General features: G+C 49.1%; 4 protein-coding genes across 12 annotated transcripts in view; 1 reads left to right on the plus strand and 3 right to left on the minus strand.

The window, feature by feature from the left end:
* Nucleotides 1-4,617, minus strand: part of TSC2 (TSC complex subunit 2) — a 51,763-nt gene extending 47,146 nt beyond the window's left edge. For 6 of the 8 annotated variants that reach the window (XM_039355573.1, XM_039355571.1, XM_039355570.1 and 3 more), the window contains exons 1-3: nucleotides 4,566-4,617; nucleotides 2,117-2,266; nucleotides 605-691 (exon numbers count right to left, since the gene is read on the minus strand). In XM_039355573.1, coding sequence (XP_039211507.1) covers nucleotides 605-691; nucleotides 2,117-2,251 — 222 coding nt within the window. In that variant the 5' untranslated portion in view covers nucleotides 2,252-2,266; nucleotides 4,566-4,617. Of the gene's footprint in view, nucleotides 1-195; nucleotides 339-604; nucleotides 692-2,116; nucleotides 2,267-3,336; nucleotides 3,408-4,565 lie in introns of those variants that run through there. The other 2 variants (XM_039355572.1, XM_039355574.1) reach the window with 2 other exon arrangements.
* LOC120313540 lies at nucleotides 3,470-4,745 on the minus strand. Its single transcript, XM_039355558.1, has 3 exons — nucleotides 4,676-4,745; nucleotides 3,958-4,311; nucleotides 3,470-3,753 (listed from the first exon to the last, which is right to left on the minus strand). The coding sequence occupies exons 1-3, from the start codon at nucleotides 4,743-4,745 to the stop codon at nucleotides 3,506-3,508; spliced, it is 672 nt and encodes a 223-aa protein (XP_039211492.1). The 3' UTR covers nucleotides 3,470-3,505.
* NTHL1 (nth like DNA glycosylase 1) lies at nucleotides 4,673-17,477 on the plus strand. Of its 2 annotated transcripts, XM_039355577.1 has the most exons (7): nucleotides 4,673-4,798; nucleotides 6,227-6,459; nucleotides 6,908-7,078; nucleotides 9,272-9,431; nucleotides 13,889-13,994; nucleotides 14,524-14,641; nucleotides 15,252-15,390. In XM_039355577.1, the coding sequence occupies exons 1-6, from the start codon at nucleotides 4,744-4,746 to the stop codon at nucleotides 14,612-14,614; spliced, it is 816 nt and encodes a 271-aa protein (XP_039211511.1). In that variant the 5' UTR covers nucleotides 4,673-4,743; the 3' UTR covers nucleotides 14,615-14,641; nucleotides 15,252-15,390. The 2 variants fall into 2 exon arrangements, with proteins under 2 accessions (XP_039211511.1, XP_039211510.1); XM_039355576.1 differs by lacking the exon at nucleotides 14,524-14,641 and having other exon boundaries at nucleotides 15,252-17,477.
* Nucleotides 17,422-27,282, minus strand: part of SLC9A3R2 (SLC9A3 regulator 2) — a 92,746-nt gene continuing 82,885 nt past the window's right edge. The window contains exon 7 of the mRNA XM_039355575.1: nucleotides 17,422-21,938. Coding sequence (XP_039211509.1) covers nucleotides 21,780-21,938 — 159 coding nt within the window. The 3' untranslated portion in view covers nucleotides 17,422-21,779. The remainder of the gene's footprint in view (nucleotides 21,939-27,282) is intronic.

The following is a 27,282-nucleotide window of genomic DNA, read 5'->3' on the forward strand; positions in this document are numbered from 1 at the left end:
AGCAAGTTTACTAAATGTAGATCCAATAGCAAACATTTGTCTATTAGGTAACTGTGACATTTATATCTTAACATCACAGGGTTAGTTTCTGATTTAATTATTTTTCTCTGTCCTGTTCTAATCCTAAAAGAAACATTCATGTCTTTTTTTTTAACACTTTCCATTCTGCTTCAAAGTAAATGGATGTTCCCTCACCAGAATATTGTAAGATAGGAACCAAACACTGTAGAATTTCAGATCATGTCTATTCTCAAATTAACAGCTTCTTTCTGACATTCTCTTCCAATGCCATATAACTACCCAAAGGCCGGTCATGCTGAGCAGAAATGTATAAAAAGATCTACTTTCAAAAGAAAAAAAAATCATGAGCCAGTTTTGCCTTCCTGTTATTTATTTAAACTCCCAATTTGTTCTGTCCCCTTTTCTTCTGGGGAAGGCAAACAGAAATTCTCTGACTTAGCAACCCAGGGTCCCCCCCTCTATTCATCCCAAACCATCTATAAATGCTGAGATGTGGGATGTGCAGTTCAGCTGCAGTGGAGCGGATGCTTATATACCAGTATAAGGCATTTATTTCTCTAAACAACAAGCCCTGCATACTCACCTCTTCAAACTTTTTAGCTTTTGCCACCTCACAGATTTGTCCAATTGCTTTTATCCGATTGTTTAGACCACATTCTATGCTCAGTTCCTGAAAAACAAGTATAGACTTAGATCTATACAAGCAGCAGCAGGTTCAGACAGGATGGTAGCTCTACATGTCTGACTACATCAAGCAGTAAAGGAACCAGGACTAGCACTTCCTGGTTAATGATTCTTATGCAGACGCACACTTCTTAGATAAGGGGAAAACCTGACCATCCTTGCTCATGCATCATCCTGTGCAGAGGATCTGTCCTCTTCCAGTTTGACAAATTCCCATTTGCTGAGTTGGAGAACGTACAACTATAACATGAACATTACTTCTAGGGCCAGTTTCCAGTTTCCTGTGGGTGCCAACTGTCCCACCTGATTTGCATAGTGTGATTTGCATAGTTTTAAGAATGGTTTTGATCTCTCAAATTTTCTCAGAAAATAAAAATGATGGCCAGCTGTAGCACTGCTTGAAAAATAAGTCATGCATCCAGAACAAGAACAAAGCAAACAAGATGGTTTATGGTATTCTAAGGGAATAGGAAGTATAAGAGGTGACAGATAGCATTCTAGTGGACCAGTGCTTGGGAACTGCTTGTTTTTCATACACAGGTGCCATTTTGTACGGTTTACAAATTTTCCACAACAGCCCCGAAGTTAGTTCAATGTGTTCTCAAAACTCTAAAGGCACTTGTCAGCCCCAAAGATATGGGGCTCTCGGTGAAGAAATTGCCTCCCCAATATGTTGTCCTTCCCATCACAATCACAGTGCCTCCCCTCCAGCAAACAGCACTTCAGGATGTCCAGTTGTCAATATATGCTCCTTCCTTCCTTCCTTCCTTCCTTCCTTCCTTCCAATAAAATACAAGTTACAATTAAAGATGGGGAGGGAGGGAAGGTGGGAACTGCTGTTAATCAACCACCTCAGTATGAAGCTCCCCCGTTGGGGACCCAAGCCAACTGCAGAGCCAGGTCTTGAGGCTCTTAGGGAAAATCAGAATGGTGGGAGTCAATCTCATCTCATGGGGCAAGATGTTCCAAAGTTAGCATCATAAATCAAATCTAGTTAACTGGTTAGTTAATAAAGCAATTCCATCAGGATGGTGTTACTGTATAGCCTCAGCTACACAGAAATAGGGAGAAAGGGTTATCTTTTAAAGTAGAATATCCTTTAAATATGAATGGAATTTAAACATATTACACATTAAATTCATATTTTATATATACATAAAATGGCTATTAGGATTTTATACATAAATGCAAGCATATAGTGCATAAATATTGTCTTGCATCTGAAGACAATATCATTTCATTAAACCAAAGTCTATTAAATTGAGGATTTATTTTACTCACAAATCCTTGGGGAATCCAAATCTTAAGGCAATTCAAAGGATTTTTAAAAATCCTTTAAATTAAAATCCGTATTAATTTTCTTTTGTGGCATCTATTAAAGTTCAAAGTCTGGAATATTTCTGAATGTTACCTTGAGTATTTCTACAGTGATGATGAATTCTGTATGTTTTCCTTCAGATGATTTAGAATTGGGCCTGGATGACAGTCCTAGGAGGCTCTTAAACTTCTCCTTTAGCCCAGGATCTTTACTTGGTGGTTTTGCCATTGTTAACCAAGGAAACTGCATGGAGAGAAGATTGCTTTATCAAGGGAAAATAGTTGAGAGATTTTCTCAATATAATCTCCCAAAATAGAAGCTTAAGAGACACAAAAAAAAACGTACAGACTCCTACAATGCATGCTCATATATGGCATACAGGTGGCTGTTTTATAGAATACAGCATGTGTCCAACTTTGCCAGGAATTCTCCCCCTTTATTTTAAAAAAGCTACTACTGAAACAACTAGCAAATTCTGTGCATTAAAAACATTATCATTTATATGAGAACCAGTGTGTTGCTCTAGTTAAGAAAATGTATGGAAGTAACTCAATTCCCTTTTAGTCCTCTGAACTCATTGATTGCGCCCAGGAGTCCAGGAGCCAGACTGAACCAAACTGGCCTTCCAGGATTGTGATACATATAAATGGGAAACTGAATACCTCTAGGGCCGGATGTATCATAGTGAAACTGCGCCCATCCCATTGCCTTCAATGGGAAAAAAGTCACGATACGTCAAGACACATCGCTTGACATTGCGAGTTTGACACCCTTGCTCTAGGTGGTCCCTCAATTCTTTGGACTATAGATAGTTTTTAAACAGAAAAAAGCAAATAAAACCTTCCTCTTGAGATGAAACAAAGTGATTTCATAAACCAGAACCTGAAAATAATTAAATTTAGACCAACAATACTGTCGTTTCTTCTAACCATATTGAAAGGCATGACTATACAAATAAAAGGCATTTTACAATTTTCAAAAGATAATTATTATAGATCTATATGTGTTAGGATGCTGGTTATTTATTAAGATAAATTGATGTTATGAATCTACCTTGTTTCCCCATTCTCAAAGTTTTAGAAATAGTCATGACATTCTTCCCAAATGCTAATGGTAATTGTAATTACTCACTACAATAAACCTTATTTTTCAGTATGAATAAAGCACTTGAAACTTTATTAATTGAACTACTAGTTAGTGGAATACTGTACATATAAAAGCTTTTCAAGCTGAAATAATAATTGTACTGACAGCATGAAAGATTGGTTTATTGATCTCATTTTTATTATTGCTTGTAATTAGCTTATTAGTACCTTTGGTAATTATTATATCTAGGATATTTCCAGTGTGGAAAATACAAATGGCTCACGAGAATATGGCATGGCTGTAATAATAAGAAAAGGGAAGAGAGCATTTTGGACATGTAATTTTTACTGTCACCTTTCCCCTAACCAAGCTATGCTTCAATGAGCTACTGTTTTCTTATGCATCCCAGCAACCAGGGCCCTTAACCCATTCAGCCTCCCGGGCCCAGGAGCACAGCCAGGTTTCCAGGGCCTCGAGAAAGGCCAACAGGGTTGAGGCCCTGCTCGTCTCCAGGGGGCCGCTGCGGGAAAAGCGCCTCTGCTGCTCCCTGCCCGCCGACTCTCTCCGGCTGATGGGACCGGCACGAGGCCCCTTCGGCTCCTCCTGGTTTCCTAGCATTAGATGTTTATCCCACCTTCGTCGCCCTGCAGGGAACCGGGAACAGCTTAGCGCTCCTGCCACCCACCTTCCTCCCCACAACCAGCCCCCCCCGGCAGGCTGTTGCGCCCAAGGCGGGACTACAACTCCCATCGCCCGATTTCCAGCCTGGTGCCTCGGTCGCTCGGCCAAGCCCGAACCAGCTCCCGGGTGGCTTTGTGGGCTGCTGGCGACGCTTCGGGAGCCCTTACCGGCTCCCGCTTCCACGGCAAGCGGCCGGACCACCTTCTCCCCCCGGCGACGGGGCCTCCGCCTGGGGCGGGCCTCGCTTCGCCCACCGGGGCTCTTGGAGGCCGAGGGGGCCCCTCTCGCCCCCTGGCCGGGGAGCTGCGCCGAAGGGGGCAACTCCGACCAGCCCCCCCGCCCTCCCCTGCAGGCGAGCTGGGCCCGGCTGCCGCTCCGGAGGCTCCGCGGGCCGAAGGAACCAGCAGCGGCTTTCAGCTCCGAACGGGCTTTGCCTTCGCTTCGTTCAGGGCCGCCCGAGATTAACGGAGGCGAAGCGCGGCGACCTTCCCATCCTCCGCCTCCGCCTCCTCTTCCGGGAGCTGCACGGTCGGACCCCGACTGGCCAAGCAAGCCCAAGGACCGACCGCCTCCGCGGCTGCCCGACTCCGGCCGGCCCGGGTCTTTCCTGGCCGCGCCCCCGCCTTTGCTCCAGGCGCTCCCGCGGCCGGCCCGGGCCGCCCTGCTTGCCTGCCGGAGCCGAGAGGCCGCGATGGCCCCCCGCGCGTTTCCGCGGCTGTCCCGCACAACAGCCCCGCGGAGCAGACCCGCCCGGGCCGAGGCGCCGCCGACTTACCGGGCTGCGACCCCAAAGCGCGTAAACACCTCGCCCCCCCCTCCGCTGCCCCGCCCCTCCCGGCCCCCCCGCAAGCGGAAGGGCCGCTGAGCTTCCGGTGTGGGGCTCACGAGACGGCGGGAGGAGGCGGGTCTCCCCGCGGGGCATTGTGGGGGTTGTGGTCCCGGTGGGCTGGGCCATGTGCGCGGGGCGCAGCTTCTCAGCCCGGCTGCGGCGGCCGAGCGGGGCCCGAGGTGAGGCGGGGAGAGGGGCGCGTGGGCGGCGCGGGGCTCGCATGCGGGGCGTTCGTGTGGCCCCCGAGCCGGGCTCAGGGAGTGAGCGGCGGGCTAGAGGACCTCGCTGCCCGCCCTCTTCGGACCTGGTTGGGACGCGGAGTGATTGGAGGCGACCCCGGCGGGGCTCCGCCGCTCGGCCGCCTGGAGAAGCGCTGGCTGCCCTCGGGGGGCGGATGAAGGCCGGCTGGCGGGCTGGCTTCGGGGCGCCGTCCGGGAAGGGGCCCCAGGAGGCCGGCGCAACGGAACACTCCCCCCCCCCCCAGCAACCAGCCAGGCTTTCAGGTCGTTTTCCAGGCACAGAACTGGCCGTTCGACCTTAATTGGCAGCAACCCGATCTCTGGAGGGGATGGACTGGGCAGCCGAGGCGCTTCCTTCCTTCTGCTTGGGCTTGGTCCTCCCCTCAGGGTCCCTGGCAGCAGCCCTTTACCTTTTTCCTCCCTTCCTTTGGCAACAAAACACCAGGCTGGATGACTCTCTGCCCAGCCTGCCTCACAGGGTTGTTGTGGGGAAAATAGGATTAGGTGTGCTGGCCACTTGAGCTATTTGTAAAAATAATAAAGGCAGGATGCAAATAAATAAAAATCCAATCATTGACAAATACTGTCAGAATTTTGAGAATAGATGATAACAATGGAATTTGGTCTAGAGAAATACCGTGGATTGGGGTAAAATCATGTCCAGTAATAGAATTGAAACACGGAATAGCCAAAGGATCAGGAGCCACAGGATGAAGTTTACAAGTATTAGGCGTTTTACAGCTGGATTACATCAAGCATAGACAGTGCCCAAACGTGACTAGTAAGGAATGCATCCAAGGAGTGAGAAAAGTGCTAAAAACAAACCGGGATAGTGGAAATACAGCAGAATCATCAATGGCAGAAATAGCAAAGCCCGTATCTGTGATATAATATGCAGTACAATCATTAACTAGACATAAGCCAAACTGGGAAATTTGGACCAAAAAAACAAGAAAACCAGCGACTATCACCTCTCTTTAGTGATATTGATGCATTAGGCCTGCCTTGCAAGAAATGGATGCAGAGATTTATTTTGTCAAGAAAATTGTTGAAGAAGAAAAGTGCACTGGCTGATTACGGAAAACAGTCCAGAACAAGCTTTGCTGCAAGTTTTTCCTTGTGAGCTGCCCAGAGCCTTCAGGAATGAGGGAGGAACGTGGAAGAGAGGGAGGGGATCGCAGCTGCAGCAGCCTGCTTCCCAGTTGCTACCCTCGTGTTTGTCTTAGGATATTTCGTCTCAATCTTCTCTTTCCTTGGACCGAGTTTGAAAATGTCTTCCTATCTTGTAGCACTGGATGAAATGAACCAAGAGCTTTTCTGATTCCTGTTGCTTATTTGTGTGTGTGTGTGTTCCATTATGTGTCACAGCACCAACAGAGACCTGCCCAAGAAATCTCCAGAGGGGAAGGAAAGTGGGAATTGCCTATGAGCCTACAGAGGGAAATGGGGCAGCAGAGGCCCCCGAACCCAAGAAACAGAAATGGGAACCGGCCAACTGGGAGCAGCAGCTGGCTAACATCCGGGAGATGCGGAGAGAGAGGGATGCTCCGGTCGACCAGATGGGAGCCAGTGCATGCTTTGATAGGGAGGCCCCTCCAGAGGTGAGTGGGGCAGCCAGGAGGCCAAGGAGGGCCTAGACCAGTGGTGGCGAACCTATGGCACGGCTGCCAGAGGCGGCACTCAAAGCCCTCTCTGTGGGCACACGCGCCGTCGCCCCAGTCCTAGGCCTTCAGCTGGGTTTTATAAAACCTTTTCACTTTAGGCCTCCACCATCGTGTACAAAAAAAAAAGATTCAATCAGTCAATTTCAACTTCTTGCAGGGAAAAAAAGATCTTGCAAAGTTGGAATTGATTGATTAAACTTTTTAGTCCCACCCAGTCTGCCGTTACCACCGCAGCCACGCCCAGCCAATGGGCCACGCTGCATAAGTGGGTTTTGGATTGCAGTTTGGCCACTCGGTCTCTAAAAGGTTCGCCATCACTGGCCTAGAGGGTCCCGGGCCAGCCAGAAACGGGATCCCCTCTGCCTCTCTCTCTTCTGCTTGGCAGGTGAAGCGCTACCAGATTCTGCTGTCGCTCATGCTCTCCAGCCAGACGAGAGACCAGGTGACCTTCGCAGCCATGATGCGTCTGCGGAAGCACGGCCTGACGGTGGACCAGATCTTGGAGACTGACGAGGAGGCACTGGGCCGGCTCATTTATCCCGTCGGCTTTTGGAGGGTGAGTGATTTTCCACCTGAAGGGGAAGAGCTGGGGAAGCAGGGTTAATTTGCAGGTTAATATACTCTCTGTCTTCCATGGGAGCACCTCTGCCACCCAGTCACCCCATCCCAACCCTGTGAGGTAGGCTGGTTGGACAGAGAGGATTGGGCTCAAAACCCCCATGGAGCTTCCCGAGCCACAATCCGTCTTAGCAGCTTTGCCAAAATAGCTGTGGCCAATTGTGTGTGAATGTGGCCGTTACCATATCCATTACCAAACCATGTAGCATCATCAGTGCATTAGTTTGTTCCATCTTCTGCCTGCACAGAGCAGCCAAAGGAACTTCCTGTCAATTAGGAAAGGCTGCTCTGCACCTCCCAGTGTGGCAACGAGACCTTGCTGGCAGAAGGTGGAGGGCCTGCTTCTCTGTTCCCTTCAGCATCCCCTTTGATTTCTTGGCCCAGCTCTGTGTGTGGCATGAAGAAGTATTCCTCCTCCTCATCCTCCTCCAAATGTTAGGTCCAGTATATGTGTTTTCTTAGAAAAAATAAAGGACAGCCCTGGAAAAGGGGCAAATCTGAAAGAGGTTCATAAGTATAACAAAAATTAATTCTTTTGCATTTATAACTTTGCTTTATAAAGGAAAATTCAAGAGCAAAAACAAAAATTCTACAAAAAAATATTCCAATAAAACAGCGGTTCTCAACCTGTGGGTCGCAACCCTTTTGGGGGGGGTCGCACGAGCCTTTCACAGGGGTCGCCTAAGACCATGGGAAAACACATATTTCCGATGGTCTTAGGCAGGGCTTGTCAACCGCCTTCTCTCCCTCCCCCCCTCCGCTCCACCTCACTTGTTTGTGGAAAATATGCTGCTTGGCTGCAGTCTGCACGAACTCTACCAAGATTGTTGGGGGCCACAGGTTGACTCTGTAAACCGCTTAGAGAGGGCTGTAAAGCACTGTGGAGCGGTATAAAAGTCTAGTGCTATTGTTATATAAATTTATTTTTAAAAGTGTTCAATTTCACAATATAGACTAAAAATGTAAAAATAATGTAAAAAATTTTAAGTGGTACCATTTGTATGATAAATGTTAAATGACTAAAGTAAAGCAATTGAATTTTTGGAAAATAAAGGACAGATTTCTGAAATAAAAGCTTTATAATATAAATAAAGAGTTTATGGTCACTACACTCATAGAACATGGAAGGAAGGCAGATAAAAGGAAGCATCTCTCCACGTGGTGGTGGCGCAGGAGTTAGAATGCAGCATTGCAGGCTGACTCTGTCCACAGCCGGGAGTTTGATCCTGACCGGCTCAAGGTGGACTCAGCCTTCCGTCCTTCCAAGATTGGTAAAATGAGAACCCAGATTGTTGGGGGCAACAGGCTGACTCTGCAAATTGCTTAGAGAGGGCTGTAAAGCACTGTTGGGCTTTAAGTGCTATGGCACATTGTGAATCTCTGAAATTCATTGCCCTAATGTGGGGATGGTGACCACCTGCCTGGATGGCTCTAAGGCAGATTGGATAAAGAATGGAGAAGGATAGTCTTTGCAGGGCTGCTGGTCTTGAAGGCAGGAAAATTGCCTCTGGATTGGAAGCAAATGCCTCCAAGTATCTCTCGGAGAACACAACTTGCAGACAGAGTGGTAGTCTTCATTTCTTGTTTGTGAGCCCCCAGGTCATCTGTTTGGCCACTGCAAGAAACAAAATTTTGGACCAAGATGGGCCTTGGCCTAATCCTGCAGAGCTGTTCTGATGTGTTTATTAAGATGGCAAAGTAGGCACTATAACCTGGATAGCTTTTCAAAGGCTTTAGAGCACAGGTGTGAAGCTTGCAACGTCATGTGACGTGTTGCAATGTATCGCGACTCTTTTTGCATTGCCGGCAGTTGGGTGGGCGCAGCTTCGGTATGATGAAACTGGCTTGGGGGCCGGCAGTTTGACACCCCTGGTTTAGAGGATGCAGGTCAGGTCTATGGGGGGTTGTGGTCTTGAAGCTTCGGTGTTACTTCTGGGCAGCTGTCTCCAAATACTGTTTGAAGGGGAACAGTGGTAGGAGAGAGAAAAACTGGGGGGGGGGTTGGGTTGCAAGCACCAGGTTCCCTTGGGGCCGGCTGGTTAGGACACAGTAGGAAAAAAGAAAGAAAATGCGGAGTCAGATTGGCCCTGGTCAGCCCAGCTCAGTGAATTTACATTTTCGTGGGCTGCAGAACAAGGCGCGATATGTCCAGCAAACTACAGCAATCCTGAAGCGGGACTATGCCGGCGACATCCCACAAACTGTGGCCGAGTTGGTGAAGTTGCCTGGGGTCGGTCCGAAGATGGCCCACCTGGTGATGGACATTGCCTGGAAGAAAGCCTCGGGAATTGGTATGTCTCTTGCAGAGTGGATCTGTTTCTGTGTCTTTTGGGGGAACAAGCATTCAGCTATCTCAGTCTTGCACATTTAGGTTGTTTGACAATCCCTGCTGTGTATCCAGTTCATATTCACTAATGTTTCTCTCTTCCAATCCTTCTTCCTCTTCCAATTCCTGTTCAGTTGTCATATTTACATCTGGATTGCCTGAACTTCAGAGTTCAGATTCATTCATTCATTCATAAGTGGTCCTCAGTTTATGACCAGCTGAAGGAATCAGTGCTCAGTCATTGCAGGGTGCAGATATGGCTGACTACATTCACAGTGTTTATTCTTTATATACAGGTATTCCAAATAGCATAAAGTAAGATGGCATCAGCATAGTAACAGCATTTCTATTGATGAAAATCCTTGCCAATCCTTAAGAATATACCAGCCAGGAGGCCCAGACAGGGAGCAATCTTCTCCCACATCCTGTTGATGTAACCTGGCTGATACCATGTGAACCAGGTGATATCATGTACCAACCTGGGGTATTTCCCTACATTGCCATAGTGATGTGAATGGATGAGATCATGTAGAGCAGCGGTTCTCAACCTGTGGGTCGCGACTCCTTTTGGGGTCGAACGACCGTTTCACAGGGGTCGCCTAAGACCATCGGAAAACACATATTTCCGATGGTCTTAGGAACCGAGACACTGCTCCGCATCCATCTCCGCACGGCCTCCTCCGCCATTTGCAGAGAGAGAGACAGAGAGGCACTTTCGCTTCCCTTCTCTCTCTCTCAGGCGGACTTACCTCCTGCAGGGCTCCTGATTGGTCCTGTGCCAGGTGCCCCGTCCCCTGGGAGAAGCACGGCCAGGGTCTCGTGGCCTTGGAGCCACCCAGGGAAGCCCCGGGATCCCTGTTGGGAGCGACCCGCTGGAGGCTCTGCTGAGCGGGCCAGCCCTCCTGCAAGCTGCAGCCCAAGGGAGACCAGCCCCTGCGATCCCCGGCCAGCCCGCTGGCCAGGAAGGCGCGCCGGAGTCCAGGCTGCTGGGAAGGAAGAAGGAGATTCAGCAAAGGTAGGAGAGGAGAGCCGCCTCCTGGGGCCCAGTGCTGGCGGCGGCTTCCTTGCTACCCTCTTCCTCCTCCCCTTCTTCCTCCTACTGCCCCCAAGGCGGCTCGGGTGGGCGCCGGGGCAAGAGGGGTGCCTGGGGGGGAGCAGCCAGGCTGGACGAGGGGCTGGCGGGCCGCACGGCACCAGCCCCCACTGCGGCTCTGTCGGATGGGCGGAGGGCAAGGCCAGGCGGCGGGGACAGTGGCAGCGGTTTTCTCGCCCTTCTCTCCTTCTTCCTCCTGCTGCTCCCAAGGCGGCTCGGGCGGGCGCTGGGAGGAAGAGGGGTACCTGGGGGGGAGCAGCCAGGCTGGCGGGCTGCACGGCACCAGCCCCCACCGCGGTTCCATTGATGGACGGAGGACCAGGCCGGGCAGCGCAGGGGTGGCGGGGACCCCCGAAGCTGCTGCTGTCCCCACTGCCCCCGCGCTGCCCAGCTTGGTCCTCTGTCCATCAATGGAGCCGCGATGGGGGCTGGTGCCGTGCAGCCCGCCAGCCCCTCCTCCAGCCCGGCTGCTCCCCCCAGGTACCCCTCTTCCTCCCGGCTCCCACCCGAGCCGCTTTGGGGGCAGCAGGAGGAAGGAGAGGGCCACCTCTGCCCTCTGCCGCCTGGCGCAGCCCTAGGGGTAGCGGGCAGGAGTGGCTCCTTCACAGCTTGCTGGGCTCCGGGCCTCTGAAGTGGCCAGGGGGCGGGGAAGAGGGCGAGGCGGGGGCGATGTCCGCATGTGCGTCGGAGGCCAGCTGGCCAGGCCAGGAGGGGAGAAGCGGTGCCTTCCGAACGGGAGCTGCCGCTCCGGCTGCACCCCTCTCGCGTATGATGTGCTGCGCGGTGTGGAAAGGGGCTCTCGCGACCCCACCACTGCGATGGCTGGAGGGGCGGGCAGGTCCCGGGGGGGCAGCTGGGAGAGGGCAAGAGGTGCCAGGATGAGGATGGGGGGCTCCAGGTTGGCGGGTGTGAGAGGGCAGCCGGCAGCTTCGAGGCACGTGGATCCTCCACGCAACTTCCGAGGCCCCGGAGGTGCCGCCACTTGGCTCTCCACCTGGCTCTCCGCCAGAGCCTCTCCCCCTTCCCAGGCAATTGTGCAGAGGTGCTTGTGCGTCCGCCTCCCCCCTTCAATCTCCTTCCTTCTCCATCTCCTTCCTTTCCCCTTCAATCTTCCTTCCTTCCATCTCCATCCCTTCCCCTTCAATCTCTCTCTCTCCTTCCTTCCTTCCTTCCTTCCTTCTCCATCTCCTTCGTTTCCCCTTCAATCTTCCTTCCTTCCATCTCCATCTCCATCCCTTCAATCTCTTTCTCCTTCCTTCCTTCCTTCCTTTCCCCTTCAATCTCCTTCCTTCTTCATCTCCTTCCTTCCTTCCTTCCTTCCTTCCTTCCTTCCTTCCTTCCTTCCTTCCTTCCTTCCTTCCTTCTCCTTCCCTCCCTCCCAACATTTTTAAGCAAGGAAGAGTAAGCTTCTCCATCGAGCATTGCTATATTGTTTTTGTGATTAATCACTATGCTTTAATTATGTTCATTTCGTAACAATGAAAATACACCCTGCATATCAGATATTTACATTACGATTCATAACAGTAGCAAAATTACAGTTATGAAATAGCAACGAAAATAATTTTATGGTTGGGGGTCACCACAACACGAGGAACTGTATTAAAGGGTTGCGGCATTAGGAAGGTTGAGAACCACTGATGTAGAGAGAAGAGGCACGTAGGCTTTGGAAGGGCAGTTTGCTGCTCACGACCTTTACCTAACCCCCATCTCTACATCCAGTCACTTAGCAACCATTCATAGTTACACCCCCCCCCCCTTGGGTGCTTAAGATTCTGTTCTGAAGCTATGACAGCCATTGCGCCTCTCCCCATCACAGGACTGCATGTCAATCCCTCAGCAGTTGCCCTGCATTTATGGCCATTTGCAGCTTTAAAACCACAGCATTCGCTTAATGACTGCCACAAAAGCATCATAAAATTGAGTTAATCATCTGGGCGACCTGATTTATGACCATCACAACTTAGAAGACAATGGGCAGACTCCATTGTGATATTGAGAATTACCTGTGTTTCGGTCAATTTATGTGACCCTGTCCCTGGGCAGCCCCCATTAAATTAAAACTCAGTACAATCAGTCACAATATTAACAGATACTGTGTGCATCTAATGGGAGCCAAGGACAAGAACTGTCCCTACAATCACATCTATCTCATGAGCTTCACACACCCCCCCCCCAGGAAAACAGCCGTGTTTTTGAAAGTTTTCTGAAATGCCTGCAGCGTCAGAGCCAGAGTAGGGCCTGACCTGGGGTCAGGTTGTGCAGGTGAGATAACCTAGACCAGCAAGAGCAAGGGCACGTAGGCTTTTATTCCGCTTCATAGTGCTTACGCTTCCTCATGGGAGGAGAAACTGGAGAGGTGGGACCGTCGCTTCCGAGGTGATGGGGCCTCTTTCAGTGGGCTGGCGATGCGCTGCCTGCCAGCCACTTTTTTAGCCAGCCCAAATTTGAGTGGGGAGTAAATAAAGTGGGATGGATCTGGAAGTTGCTCTGCTTGGCGTCTCTCTGCCACCGGACAGAATCTTCTTGGCCTCTGCCCTTCTTCCTGCTCAGCTTCCCTGGATGCCGATGCGGGAGGGCTGGCACTGGGGGGAAGCGGGGTCGGCTTCCAGGGAGAGGAGTGCAGAAGCAGTTGGGGCAAAGCAGCCATGAAGTAGGTCAGCAGAGATGTTGGCAAGGGTCCTGCCAAGTGTCCAGTTCGATTTCTTTCCTACTGATGGTTAATATGCCATGGACAGTCCTGCCACAGCTCCCTGGGAGCCCCAGAAGGAAGAACATTTTTGGAGCCTTTCCTATCCAGGCCACTAATGTTCTCCTCCTTCAGTGGACGCCAGTCATGGCGAGGGAAGCTTGGGGTCTTGGCCTGGACATCAGCCAGATGAGGAGTCACCAGGTTTCCGCTTGTTTCTCCACCACCTTCTTACTGCAGCAGCTCTAAGTAGCACTTGGCTGATCTAGACCTTCAGCCTGTAACTCCAGGTTTGTTCATGAGAGGGAGAAGAATCAGATAGAATTGTAGGGTGGTGGGATCATCTGACCCAGCCCTCTAGGAAACCAAACCCTTGACAGATGTCTCAAACTCTCCCGTAAATCCATTATCTCCATTCAGAGATGTCCTTCTGTGGGCCAAACCTCTCTGACAGAGGTTTCTCTAAAGTTAAACAAAATGCCAGTTTGCAGTCTCACTTGATTGACTCGGCTGCAACTGTCCTTCCAAGGAGGAGAAGTGCCATCATTCAAGGAGCATGGGATGCATCTGATTGCAGCAGGAGAGGGCTTTCCCCAGTCCTTGTTTAGGATAACTCCCCCTTTCTGATTTTGCACTACAGGTGTGGACACACACGTTCATCGAATTTGCAACAGGTTAAAGTGGGCAAAAAAGGAAACAAAACTTCCAGAGGAAACGAGGCAAGCTCTGGAAGAATGGCTGCCCAGGTGAGCCTGTCCAAACTGGATCTAAATATTTCACTTCTCTCCCTCTGTCTTAGTCTCAGTGTGAGATCACAGCTCCCGTGACTTTTGTGCAAGGTCATTGAATTAAGAAGCTCCCACAATACCATTCCTTATTAAGCTGATTGGATGCAGGCAAAAGGGCTTCAAAACTGGTCGCCAGTTGACCTTTCCTTCCAGTTTGCCGGTTCTGTTTTTCAAGGCTCATCACATTTTCCTCCCTGGAACTGGGATCCTCCTTGGAAAAGCTCAGGTTTCTCTGCAGAAAATGGGGGAAGGGCTTTGAGTCCGTCTTGACTTCTGGTGACTGCCCTCCTAGATGAATCCCTGCAGCTTTCCTGCCAACGTTTTCAGAAGTGGGTTTCCACCACCACCTTGTTCTTTATAAGACTTTGGGATCACGCGGCTGGCTTTGTGCTAGAGATGGGGCTAGGATTTGTGGCTTCTCAGTTTCCAGTCTAGTGCTGTAACCACATTGCCAAAGCGGCCTTCATTCCCATTCTCTGAAACGCAGGCTGGAAAACGCTTGTCTTGGAGGTCTGCGGTCCACGGGTGTCTGTCAGAGTGCTGCTCCTTCCAGTGGAACAGGCACACCTTCACACTAGGAAAGAGGGCCGGAAACCACCAGCAAGGTCCACTTTTATCACTTACTACTCCATCTTCCCATTTATTTCAGTGTTGCAACAAAGGGTTGACCTTTGACCTACAAGAGGAGCATTTGAGCGTTCTCCTGTAGGAAATTTCTCACAGTTGTAGGATTTCAGCCAAGGCATTCTTTCTCCCATCACCATAGTGTGAGCAGACATCAGTGCACCAGCCAACACAAGCCAAAGACCAGCTCCAGACTCGTCTTTCTTGCCCTGTGGGCCTTCTTGGAAACTAAGCAGGGAAGCTGGCTCTAACAGGCGTCCTCCAGCCCAGGACAAAGGGGAGAGTTCTGGGGAGGCCGGGAGTGGGGCAGGGAGCAGCCTCTGGGGTTGCACTTTGATCAGTGGGACGCGGTGGCAACCTCACTTCCCTTTAGTCTCCCCAGGGTCGGCTATCAACTCACCTTTATGGCTTGATGCTCCAGAATAGTAGTTATTTCCTGATATTGATGTTCCTTGGTCTCAAAGGTTGGGAATTGTCTTCCTGCAACATCTGAGAGTAGGCTGCTTCAAGCATCATTGAATGTTGATGTTGTGTTATTTTTTCTACCACACTGAAATGTTTTTTTCCCTCTCCCTGCTCCACCATCTGCAGGACTCTCTGGAGTGAGATAAATTGGCTCCTGGTTGGCTTCGGGCAGCAGATCTGCTTGCCTGTCCATCCACATTGCAGCGAGTGCCTCAACAGAAACATCTGCCCCGGATCCATGAACCACTGAGGAACAGCCCCTCCCCCGCCTCTTTGTCTGGGAGCTTCCGTTGTTCGGGAGAAGCTGTTTTCCGCCAGGCTGAGCCTTGGTGCCTGTCCCAGGAACTGCAGTGCCTCTTTGGGCAAGGAGGAGGTCTGGTGATGAACAACCCCCAGGAGCTCTTCCTGTCCTCCATCTGTCAGCGCAGGAGGCGGGACCGGGATTTCACGCTGCCTCTCAAGTCTCCATGAAAAGGCTGCTATCCAAGAAGGACTGACTCTGCCCAGCAAGCACTTTTAATAAATAAAGTATGTGGGAGGCTGACTCCATTCAAGAGGGGTGTCTGGAAGGAGAAGGAATGACTGCATGGATCTAGAGCAGGCAACCCAAGGACCTTCAAGGTGTTTGTTTATATTTATATTATACTAAATATTTATGGCTGGTTTCCTTGCTTAAGGAACAAAACCTCTCCAAATGAAATGAAAATAAATCATCCTGTGGAATGCTTGAAGCAGCAACAGCCACAGCACAATACTGGAAAGGGACAAATTGGGACAACAGGGACGGCCAGGCAGTCCTTTCAGGGAAGGGTGCCCAAAGCAGGCAAAATTGGCGCAGCCCAGACCCCTGGAGGAGCCAGCCCGTTGCAGAACTGCAGCCCCCTGGGCTTCCAACCCTCCCCCTGGCCGATGATTAATAGAATCGGAGTTGGAAGGGACCCAAAAGGTCATCAAGACAAACGCTCTGCAAACTGCAGGATTCACTACACCATCCCAGTAAATGATTAACAGAATCATAAGAGTTGGAAGGGTCACAAGAGGTCATTGTAATTGTGAGAGATGCTGGGAACTGCCAAGTCGGCATCTTGCCCCAAAAGCCAACTCAAGCAGGCAACAAAGCTTAAGGGTGTGATAGCAGTTAAGAGATCAGCATGCTTGGGTTTGCTCTGCTCTTGAATGGGGGTGACGCAACTCTACAAGCAAGGGGGTCTTATGGTTGAACGAGGATCAGAGGGCCTCTGTTCAAAGCCAGGGCCATGGAGAATTGCTAGGTGTCCTGGCCAGTCTCATCCAGCCCAACTCAACATGGAGATTGGAGGAAGGGGAAGTGCCCCAACAGCTGAAGCAGAGGGGATGTGGGTCCTAACAGAAGGAACCCAGCAGAATCCCACTGAGGTGGCTGCAGGTTGCAGAGGTTGGGTTTCTCCGTCTCATACTAGGGAAACTCATCTTCTAACCTGCCTGGAAGTTGCATTTCAAATGCTCCTCGCTTGGTGCCAGCAAAGGCCTTCTCCAACTCAGTCATCTGGTCAGATGTGTAGCCTCGGAAGCTCTCACCAAGGTGGCTCAGGCTTGCAAGCAGCCACGCCCGTTCTTCTCAGGAGAAGCTGCTGGGTGTTGAAGTCTGATTTCAGAGGAAAAGGGCTGGGCACGAGGCCGTGTCTCAGTGGGGGATGCAGGGAGGCTTTGATGCAGTCACACCCTACACCAATAGATGAATGGACATAACAGGATCCTAAATATGAATTGGGATGGCTAAATTTTCACATTTTAAAACAAGCAAAATGGTCTGTTGTTACTTCCCAGCAGAGAAGGGGTACCGTTGGTCTTTGAGCGGCAAGGTTGGCCGATTACTCTTCCCACACAAAAAGGTAAATCTGGACCCAAACTAAGTTTTGTTTGATATCATTTACATTAGTTCATTAGCAACGAATACAAGTGATACTGTTTATTTAAACATTTTATTGTGCTACATTAAAAACTTACAACATTAGCCTCTGAGGGTGGCCGCAAAGATGTTCATGGGGTGGGGTCAAGACGCAATTAAAGCTCTTTACCTGTGCCGTGTATGCAACACAAAAGGGGGCGGGGCTTCGATCCCACAGTGGCAGCTGCCATCTTGTCAGACTGACATCAGACAAGATGTCAGGGAAAGGAGCAGACAAAGGAGGACGTTTGTGATGCTGTGAATCTTGAGCTTTGTTGAAAAATGTGTTTGCAAGGCAAGTTCAGGAAGGGACAAAAATAGAAAACAATACAGACACGAACACAACAAAACTTGCTGTCCATGAGGAAACAGTTTTATTATTGACATTGTAATATACTTTTTAAAATACAATGCAGTTAAAAGAGCTCTTTTTTTGTCAGTTTTTTTTTGTGAGTATGTGAGAATTAATGTGCAGAAATCGAGTTACAGAGCTGGCAGGATGGCAGAAAAAGAAAGTGTGTGCTTTTATCCACCAGCATCATTCCATGAAGCAGAGGGAAGTTGGGGTGATCGCTGGGGGGGCCTTCATCCCACCCACCATCCAGACAGCCTTCAGTCTTGAAAACCCAACAAAGCCCTTTCTTAGGTCTGCACCTGCACACTTGTCCCCTGGAGCAAAATGCCACAGTGCTGGTGCCTGCCTTTTGCCCCGACACCTCTAATGTGAAAACAATTCCATAAAACGGGTCCCCAACCCCTGGCATGCCAGAAACCGGTCTGTGCAAACAAGCAAAGCCCCATCCACGGGATGCAGGCAGCACACAAAACCAGGCCCCCTCCGGTCCGCAGAAAAACCTCCACGGAACCACTCCCCGGTGCTCAAAAGGTTGGAGACCTTTGCCAAAAAACAATGAAGCCAAGCAGTTCTGACGACAAAGCAAAAAAGGTGACAAAAAACACTTTCAACGCAGACCATAAGATCCACCTTAAGATTTTCAACCTTAATATGGGTCTCCCCACACCTTTTAAAAATTCACACCTCCCCAAGAAGGTACCTTTTCCACATTGGCCCCCATCAATGTCTCCAGCTCCCTCCTGAGGTGGCTCCAATCTCCCCCCCCCCCCAAGAAAGAGCAGGTCTGCCCTGAGATCAGCTGGGCATCTCCAAACCAGGTGCTCTAAGCCCACCAGCTCTTGCTGGGGGGAGCCGAGCAGAGCCAGAGGGAGACTCCGACAACCATTAACTGGAAGGGGGTGGAATTTCCATTTCTGTAGCCTTACATCAACCACATTATCTTTGCACATTTTGATGCCTCTGTCCTTTAATCACCTACAGCAGGACAGCCATTAAAATAATTTGGAATGTGATGGTGGATCATCATGGAGAAAGTGAAAACTACAGTAACGTTTTCCTCCCTGCTCATAAGTGGGTTCAGGGGCACCAGTTGGGGGACAGGAAAGGAAAATTAAAGATGGCAGAAACAGCTGTGCAATGGAAGCCCTACCTCCTTTGTACATATGTCACCCATAACAAGGGCTGGAGCTTTGGCTGTCATCTTGACTTCTTGAAAAATACTCTGTGGGCACTTCTGAATGTCTTTTTTAAAAAAACCACTATAATAGTGATGTTCAAGGAGACAGCTTCTGTGATCTGTATCAATTCTTGGCATCCTGCATGGACAATGTGAAGCCAAAGATTAATGGAATCAATAATCTGAAACTTAGTTTTTTTAAGTTTGTTAAATTGCTTGATCTTTCCCAAATTGGGACTTCCACAGATAAGCAGAAATGCACTAGTCATTCTCAACCAATATGGCATTAAGGACACTCTACCCCCAACACCTCTGGAGAGCCCCAAGGTGTGCAAGCTGGAGACATAAACTTCAAAAATGACACACTGCCTGCTGCCTAACCGGCAGGCACCTACCAGACCAAAAGGGTGGACGGGACCACCGCCAAGACTTCCCTCTCTCCACCTGGCACCCGAACACCCCATTTCTACAAAACCACAAGACAAAGTTCCAGGGAACCTGGACTTTTGTTGAGAAGACCACGGCTACCACCCACGGCTTTTGTCCTTTCAAAAACTATAGCATCTTCTACAATCAGATTCACTGGAAGGAAAGCAAGAAAGGGTGAATTGCAACTGATGATCTGCCCCACCCTATCAAGTTCTCACTGGAAGCTTCCTGGTTTCTTTAACAGGAGAGCCAAATCTGGAATTTGATTCTCTTGCAGCACGAATCTTTTTCCTCCCAGAGATCCTGTGATTGAAGCTCAGCTGCCAGGGGCAAAATTAGGCATTGGAGCCTGGCTTGATGGGTACAAATGCATCACGTATCTGAAGCCTCTTCAGAGCATCACAGCCCTTGGTGTTGCCCCCACCTCTTAAGAGCCTTTCGGTCAACCCAGGCAGTGCCTGAACAAAAGGACCCTCTCGTAAGAAATGCTACAATTGCTTTATCACAACCACTGCCTTTTTTTCAAAGGGAGAGAATGAACTAAGCCATCTTCTTCAATTCAGCCATTTACAAACTATTCAAAAAGCTCCAAATTTGTTTGTTTATAACATGCAAAAACATCACTCTCCTCTCTCCTTCAGGAGCGCTGGGGGACAGTTTGTACACACAAAAGGCAGGGCTTGGATTGCACCACTGCAGCCACCATCGGGAGTTTTGGGGCCTTCCCTGGTGGACACCCCAGCAGAGCAATATTTAATCTCTGCCATCATTAAAAGGCAATTCCTCTGCTTTTTTAAAAAAGAAAGAAAAACTGCATCCCATTCAGCTATATTCTTAAAGCTTTAAAAAAACTTTTTAGAAAAAGAAAAAAGGTTGTTCCTTTTCCTAGGGGAGGCACAGAGACCCCCCCTGCCTTTTCCTTCCCAAGCAGCCCTTGACCTCATTGGCAAAGCTGCTCCACCCGCCCCTTCCTGCCAAGAGAGCTGTTCTCTGGTGGACATTTTTCCCATGCCAAAGACCCCCCTCGGCCTTTAAGAGGCTGCCCCCCAAAATGAGGGAGTGTAGGGTTCATTCATCAACTCAGTTAGATTTCTGTTTAGGTTTAATGAAGACTGTATATGGTTAAGATTATTTCTGAGCTGCCACATATCCCTCCTGCCAAATTTATAATTCCAGTCTGGTAGCTCATCTGGAGGTCTCTGTGGCATCACCAAAATGTTGGGAGTGACCTCCACTTTGCATCCAGAACTCTTAGTGGCATTTTTATGGGTAAGAGATTGCTGCAGAAATTACTTGGAAATATTTGCCTTGTTTTTACGCTGTTCGGAAACACTAGAAACCACATTCCCACCAGAAGAGAATCAATTTGGTGGGAAACCCCAAATTTGCCCTCTCTCTCCCAACCTGGGTCTAAGGCACAGTGGCATACTGTATGCAGCAGAAATTTCTCACAACACGTGTCCCACCAGGAATAAAGATGGAGTAAAAATACTCATTGCCTAAAGGGCTTACATGTAAGAGTCATTTCTCTGTGCGTTCCCTTCCCTTGCCCCCTCAGAACGGTCAGTGGCTAATGATGACCACCAGATTTACTCACAGAGACTGCACGCTGTCTCTGGATTTTGAGCCTTAATCTAGCTAGGCACCAACGGACAGCTCTGGAGCAGATGTGTCACAATCTTCAGGGAGCTGTAGACACGCTGGCATCTCACATTCACACTTTCCCCAAGAGCAACTGTGTAAGAGCTAGAGAGCATTGCACCAAATTCACAATTATGTTTACCACCTGTGTGAAGATTAGTCCCACCTGAGACCAAGCCCAGTCAACATCTTGGGGACAGAAAAAGGCATCTATTTTAGGCTGCAAGCTGAAAGAGAGGCTGGCTGCCTGCCTCACAGCTACTGAAAGAGCAGCAAAATTGAAGCATTGTAAGTTTTTTTAATGCCCTCAAAATAATAAAGATAAAATTCACCTTGAGATGTTTTTTGCTTACCAGCAAGAACTTCATTCTCAAAGGAACCTTTTTCTCATAACTCTCCCAAGTCTCACTAAAAAGTTGGGTTTTTTTCCAACATTACATGAGGTGGCCACCCATCTCATTATTAAGCAACTCTCTTATAATAAAAATGAATTCAGATTACAATCCTGTACTTGCTAAGTTATGAGCCTAAAAAAGGATTGGAAAGAAAAGTATCTGATACACTAAAAACAAGGGAATGTCAAGTGCTAGCTGAATAAAGTACTGAAAAAAAAAAATAAAAAGTACTGAAAAAATAAACTCCAAACTTGGAACTGAAAGGGTCACGATCAAGGAATAGTTAGCTAATCCATTTCTGAAGTTGTTAACACTGCAGTCCATAGTGGTAGAAGCTACAGCTTTCAGCTAAATGGAAAGGTGCTGATTTGGAATGTAAAAATATTTTAAAATATCTAAACACAAATGGGGAAGAAAAGCAACTCAAACAATTCCTTATATAAAAATGGTCCTATAAATAATATATTCTAATATTGCCAGTTAAATGATCCCTAATTAATACAAACTGCAAGAGGTTTCTCTCTCCCTCCCACCTTCTTCGCCTTCCCCTTCCCTCAGATTTGCTCTCAGACCACTTGGCGCAATCAGAGAGAAACCGCCTTGCTTGTGGAAAAATGTGGAGCATGGAGTGCGTTGCGGCCCTGTCCGTCAGGGTGGGACACAATTTGTGCACCTTGCAAATGTCTCCTTGCAGGAGGAGCCAGAAGGGAAACGGAGACCCTCAATGGGCTCAGAAATTGCTGAAGATCTCCCGCTTCTTGTTCCAGTCCATCTGAGGCGCCCTCTTGTTCACCCGCTTGGCACGCACTCTCTCTTTGGCTTCTGCTGCGGTGGGACTCAGGTTCAGCCCGCTTTCTTCAAAGGGGTCTTTCTTTTTCGGCTCTCTTACCTAGGAGGAAACCAAGAGGTTTAACAGGGGGCAGCTCTTTGGCTAAACTGCTGCACTGCTTCAAACTATTTTGACAGGTTCTGAAATCCCAGCCCAAGCTTTGCGTGACTTACAAGACCAAGACAAGGCTGCAAAAATGAATTGGGGTGGAAATTAGTCACCTGAACATCTTGCTTCTGGAGTGGGAAAAAGTAGTTTCGAGTCTTAGAAGAAAAAAAAAATGGAGTTCAGGTTTCCTTGGGTTTCGTCAGTCATTCAATGACCGTTCAAACAATGCTGAAGGAGGGGGACTTATGACCATCCTCTGAGTTTGGGCCATTGCAGTGCCCTGCAGTCCCATGATTACAGTTTGTGTTGTTCCTTGCCAGCTTCCCAAAAGCAAAGTCAATGGGGAAGCCAGCAGGAAGTCAGAAGTTGCAAACCCTCATTTTATCACAACAGCCAGACTTGCTCTTTCCAAGTGGCGTGGTCATGTGATGTCATACTCTGTGACCAAGTCACTTAGTGATGGCAACTCTGGTCCCCATTACCAACATAAGCTGAGGATAACCAGTAAATATATTCTTTTAGTCATTAGAAGATTGCTGCCAACAGAACTTGACAGCGGCTGGATTCACACAATATATGCCTAACCCCAAAAGCAAATTAACAAAATAGAATTGTGTTCATACTGTGCAACCAATTGACCTCTAGGATGGCTTAAAGTGATGATGAGGTTCACACAATATGCTGAGACAAGGCAGTGGTTTTCCACAACACTTTGACCTAAATGCCATCCAAGTGTATTTCACCTAAACTAAAGCTCAGGCCATTTTAATAGACTGTGATCTATTGTAGTCAGCAGCTCATAAGGATGATGAGAGTCTAGCACTTTTTTTGGATGAATCACTGTTCGTGTGATGACCTCCTTGGACGCTTCCCTAGATGCCTCTCCAGGTGCCAGCTCGGAAGGGGATGAGCCGGTCCCAGGCACGTCAAAGGGATCTAGGACAACATGCCATGGCCAACTCTCCACACCAACTCGCTGTGAGACAACTCACCATTGCCAAATCACTACTGGACAACTCGCCGCAGGACAAGAGTTACACTAATATTGAAGAAATGGTGGAATAGAATCATTAAATAAAGGATGCCAAAGGAAAATGAAATGTGAATGACAAAAATTAAAATATTTTTAAAATTATTTTAAATAATTAAATCGAATTGTTGAATTGTCCTGCAGCAAGTTGTCCCGTGGCGAGCTGGCTGTGACAAGTTGGCCATAGCGAGTACAGGGTAAGTTGCTGTGGCACGTTGTCCCATTCCCCATGGAGGGGAGAGGTGACAGCATGCCTCTAGGTGGTCTCGAGCTAGGATCAGCAAGACCAAGCATGGTGGAATGGTTGCAGGGGGAGCAGCAGATGTGGCCATGTGTGAGACGGTCAAGACACAGCTGCAGCAGGACAGCCCAAGGCCTCAGAAGGAGAAAGTGTGCAACTGCAGCCAGCTAGCTTGGATGAGAAGGAACTGCCTCCTCTGCTTGATCTGAGAGTATGCAAAGCGGAGAAGAGGCAGGAGCAATGGTGGTCAGCCCGGTTACTTGCGAGGCAGCAGGTTAATTGTTCTAACTGTCAGGAAGTTTCTCCTTAGTTCTAGGTTGCTTCTCTCCTTGATTAGTTTCCATCCGTTGCTTCTTGTCCTGCCTTCAGGTGCTTTGGAAAATAGCTTCACTCCCTCTTCTTTGTGGCAGCCCCTGAGATATTGGAACACTGCTATCATGTTCCCCCTCATCCTTCTCTTCATTAATCTAGACAAATTCCAGCAGCCGTTCCTTATATGCTTTAGCCTCCAGTCCCCTAATCATCTTTGTTGCTCTTCTCTTACTCTTTCTAGAGTCTCAACATCGTTTTTCATATCGTGATGACCAAAACTGGATGCAGTATTCCAAGTGTGGCCTTACCAAGGCTTTGCAAAGTGGTATTAACACTTCACGTGATCTTGATTCTATTCCTCTGTTAATGCAGCCCAGCACTGTGTTGGTCTTTTTGGCAGCTGCCGCACACTGCTGGCTCATATTTAAGTGATTGTCCACTAGGACTCCGAGGTCCCTCTCACAGTTACTACTGTTGAGCAAGGTACCCCCTATACTGTATACTATACCTGTACAGTTTTTTTGTTGATCTTCTTGACCTGGACTGTGGACTCATGCCTTGATTCTTGAACCTACTTCTCAGATTTGCCTTTGCCTTGAACCTTGATAGTGGACTTTAGTGTGGGTGTGCCTTGTTTTGCTTCTACTTTGTCCTTGCCTTGGATTCATGTGGGAGTCATTACAGAACTGAACTGGGAAATCATTGGGGGTTGCCTTGTTGCTGAACTGGGATTCCCTGGAGAAGATTTTGGAGAGCTTGGAAAGCCTCAATCAACCCTTTGAATCCTCCATGTTATATGTGCGTGTGAGTAGGAATTGGACAGTTAGAAAAGCAAGGATCTCAAAGACTGCTTTTAATAAGCAGCCAGGAAACCAACATCAAAGGCTCTGAAAGCCAATTTTGGTTGCTTCCTATAAGCAACGACCTAATTGCAGCAATACAAATGTTTCTGTGCTGTTCCCCCAACTCATTAAAAAAAAAAACCTGGAAGAGTTTTGAAGTTTCTAAATGTTCTTCAAGGGGGCAACCTCATGTAGAGCACATTGCGGTGATCTAGTTGGGAGGCAACTAAGACCTGAGTAATAATGTCAGTCTAGAAAATAATGCCACTGGCATACAAGACAAAGTCCTGGCCACCTTTTTACTAAACAGGAGCTGCAAGTCCAGGAGAACCCCCAGGTTGCGCACTGGTTCTGTTTTGTGGCAGTGTAACTCCATCAGAACAAGAAATGGCAAATTCTTGGATCCAGACGCCCTAAAGGCCAAAGCCACTTAGTCTTGCTAGAGATCAACTGAAGCCTGTTCTTTCTCCTCCAAGTGCTGAAATAGGCCATCTACTGAAATATTTGGTGTTGGCCAGGAGCAGAAATGTAAAGCTGGGTATCATCAGCATATTGCTGATGGCTTCTCCCAGAACCTCCATGTAGATGCTGGGTGGGGGGAGTGTTCAGCCCTGAGGCCTCTCACAGCGCCAGGGCTGTGGGCTCAATCTCTCCCCGGCATCACCACCAACTAGAATGAGTCCAGAGGAAGGAGGAGAGCCAGGGTAACACCGCATCTCTCAGAGATGGTCCAGAAGATATCATGGTCCTGAGAAGGAAGGCTGTTCCATAATAACAGGAGCATCATAGCACCTTCCTGGCAGGCCCACACCCCACCCCACGTCCAATTTCCTGCAGTAGTGAGGAACTATAGTAGTCTTCTCTAAGATGTGGCTGGATGGGACAATTTCGAGTGAAGGAGATGAACTTCATCCTCCTTTTTAGCAAAAAGAAGGCTGGGCTTTGTAAGTGAAAACCAGCCACCTGCCCTGTGATTCTATTGGTAGCATTTGCGGGGGGACCACATGCCCACAGCTTCTAGTGGCAGGTAGAACAGATCTCACACTGCAACCCCACCCTCCTTTCTCTCCCCACCTCCGGCCACTCCCTCCGGAACCTCCATCTCCGTGCGTTCGGGGAAGAGGAAGGCGCCCAGTCCCTGCACCCTAACCGGGGGCAGAGGCGGAGGGGCTGCAGCTCATCTCACCGCCTCACCCCTGCTAAGCTTCCAGGTCAAACCATGTCAAGAAGTGCAGAGATAACCCTGAAGGGGGCAGACAGGAGCAAGTAAGGAAAATAGAGTCCTGGCGAAGGGGAAAGAGAGAAAGAAACTCAAGACCACCCCATCTTGATTCGCTTTGCTACAAGAAAGGACAGAGGGAAACTCTGGCAAGCTTTCAAGCTCCTGTAATTATACTTCAGAAAAATAAAGTAACATTCATGTAATCCTTTTATGATTGCCTGATCTGCCCTACTTTGGAGGGCTGACAAACTACGAACCCTTCCTGTTTAAGAGCCAGCCCTCTACGACCGAAAGGCATCCCCCAAACGTCACCGAGGCCAGGCATGCCCAGCTCAGCTTCCTGCTTTCCCTCTCCAGTTCTCTGGCCAGAGAGCACCCCCTCCCCACTCATTTGCAAGAAGACAGCCCTCCCCACTGCCTCTTCCTACACCCAAAAGCAGAGGAATACTTCAAACAGAGCCAGCTGCGAGTAGAGGTAGTCCTCCAATTACAACTGGTGGATGGGCAACCTTTCAAAGCTGCTGACAACCTGCATTCAGCGTTAGGATTGCTGCCCCCTCCACAGGGTCAGGTTGTTGCCTTTCAGGGGCTTGGCAACTGGCTCACATTTACAACCGGTTGCAGCAATTCACAACAGTTTTTTGCCATTTTCCAGCAGAATGGCAAAAAGCACCCTGCTGGATTTGCTTAACAACCATGTGATTTGCTTAATGACTGCTATGACTCACTTTATGGCTTTGTAAAAATGGTCGTAAAATTGAGTCTGGTCACATGGTGCCTCCGTTTATGACTGCAATGAATTACAACCAAAATTCCAGGCTCCACGTGGTCCTAAGTGAAGGACGACCTGTGCAGCCGAGTGACTCAGGGCTGGCAGTGGGGAGTAGCTACCCTCCTCTCTCAGCTCTGGGAAGGAGAGGGAGGGGAAAGGCCACCCGGAGCAGCCAGCGGGAGACGTGGGTGAAGGGCACTGAGTTGCTTCCCATCTGTAAACAGGGATGGCAGCAGCAACTCCCTTCCCAGCCCTCGGGAAGGATCCCACCCAAAGGACCCATCCGATGCTGCTGAGAAATCAGCCCCTCTCCCCTAAAGCTGACTGGGACCAGCAGAGCTCTCCCCCTCCCTCTTCCCTGCTGCCCCCCCACCCCCCAAGTGTGGAAAGAATGCAGAGTTGGATGCAGCTGCTCTCTCGCCAGCGCCTGAGCTGATCCTCCCTAATCAAAGCCACTCTGTCAAGCCCCACACATTTTTGCTCTTAAAGAAAGAGCAAATAACCAGCCGTGTTGCATGGAAATATTTTCTTTCACATTAAGGGAGTTAATTCCAGGGCTGGGGGCGGGCGGCCTGCCTGCTGCAGGGTGGAAAAAACCTGTGCTGACCTGGCCTACCCGTCTGTTGCATCTCTGTGGATCAGCGGAGCCTTTGGGGATCCCGGAGGGAAGACCGCTCGGCTGCGGCCATCTCTGGGGTGGGGCCAGCAGAGGTTGAACCGCCTAGGTAGCCAGGAGGGAGGGAAGGCTTAGAGTGGGCAGAAGAGGATGTGAAACGCTGGCTGGGGAAGGCATAAACTAGGAGGAAAACTTCATAAGCTGCTTGGAATAAAGAAGGGGGAAGAAAAGGCTAAACGCTGGAGGGGCAAAGGTGACATG

This window comes from Crotalus tigris, unplaced genomic scaffold, assembly GCF_016545835.1.
Source record: "Crotalus tigris isolate CLP2741 ecotype Arizona unplaced genomic scaffold, ASM1654583v1 scf7180000018693.663989, whole genome shotgun sequence".
In the NCBI taxonomy this organism is placed as follows: Eukaryota; Metazoa; Chordata; class Lepidosauria; order Squamata; family Viperidae; genus Crotalus; species Crotalus tigris.

What these genes read in the sequence shown, in the direction of transcription:
- NTHL1 (XM_039355576.1), top strand. Translation starts at nt 4,744, where the DNA reads ATGTGCGCGGGGCGCAGCTTCTCAGCCCGGCTGCGGCGGCCGAGCGGG. An exon ending in ATCCCGTCGGCTTTTGGAGG is followed by an intron (nt 7,079 to 9,271) that starts GTGAGTGATTTT and finishes CGTGGGCTGCAG; the next exon opens with AACAAGGCGCGATATGTCCA. An exon ending in CTGGAAGAATGGCTGCCCAG is followed by an intron (nt 13,995 to 15,251) that starts GTGAGCCTGTCC and finishes CACCATCTGCAG; the next exon opens with GACTCTCTGGAGTGAGATAA.
- LOC120313540 (XM_039355558.1), bottom strand. Translation starts at nt 4,745, where the DNA reads ATGGCCCAGCCCACCGGGACCACAACCCCCACAATGCCCCGCGGGGAG. An exon ending in CCGCCTCCTCCCGCCGTCTC is followed by an intron (nt 4,312 to 4,675) that starts GTGAGCCCCACA and finishes CCGACCGTGCAG; the next exon opens with CTCCCGGAAGAGGAGGCGGA. An exon ending in TGCCGTGGAAGCGGGAGCCG is followed by an intron (nt 3,754 to 3,957) that starts GTAAGGGCTCCC and finishes GGTTCCCTGCAG; the next exon opens with GGCGACGAAGGTGGGATAAA.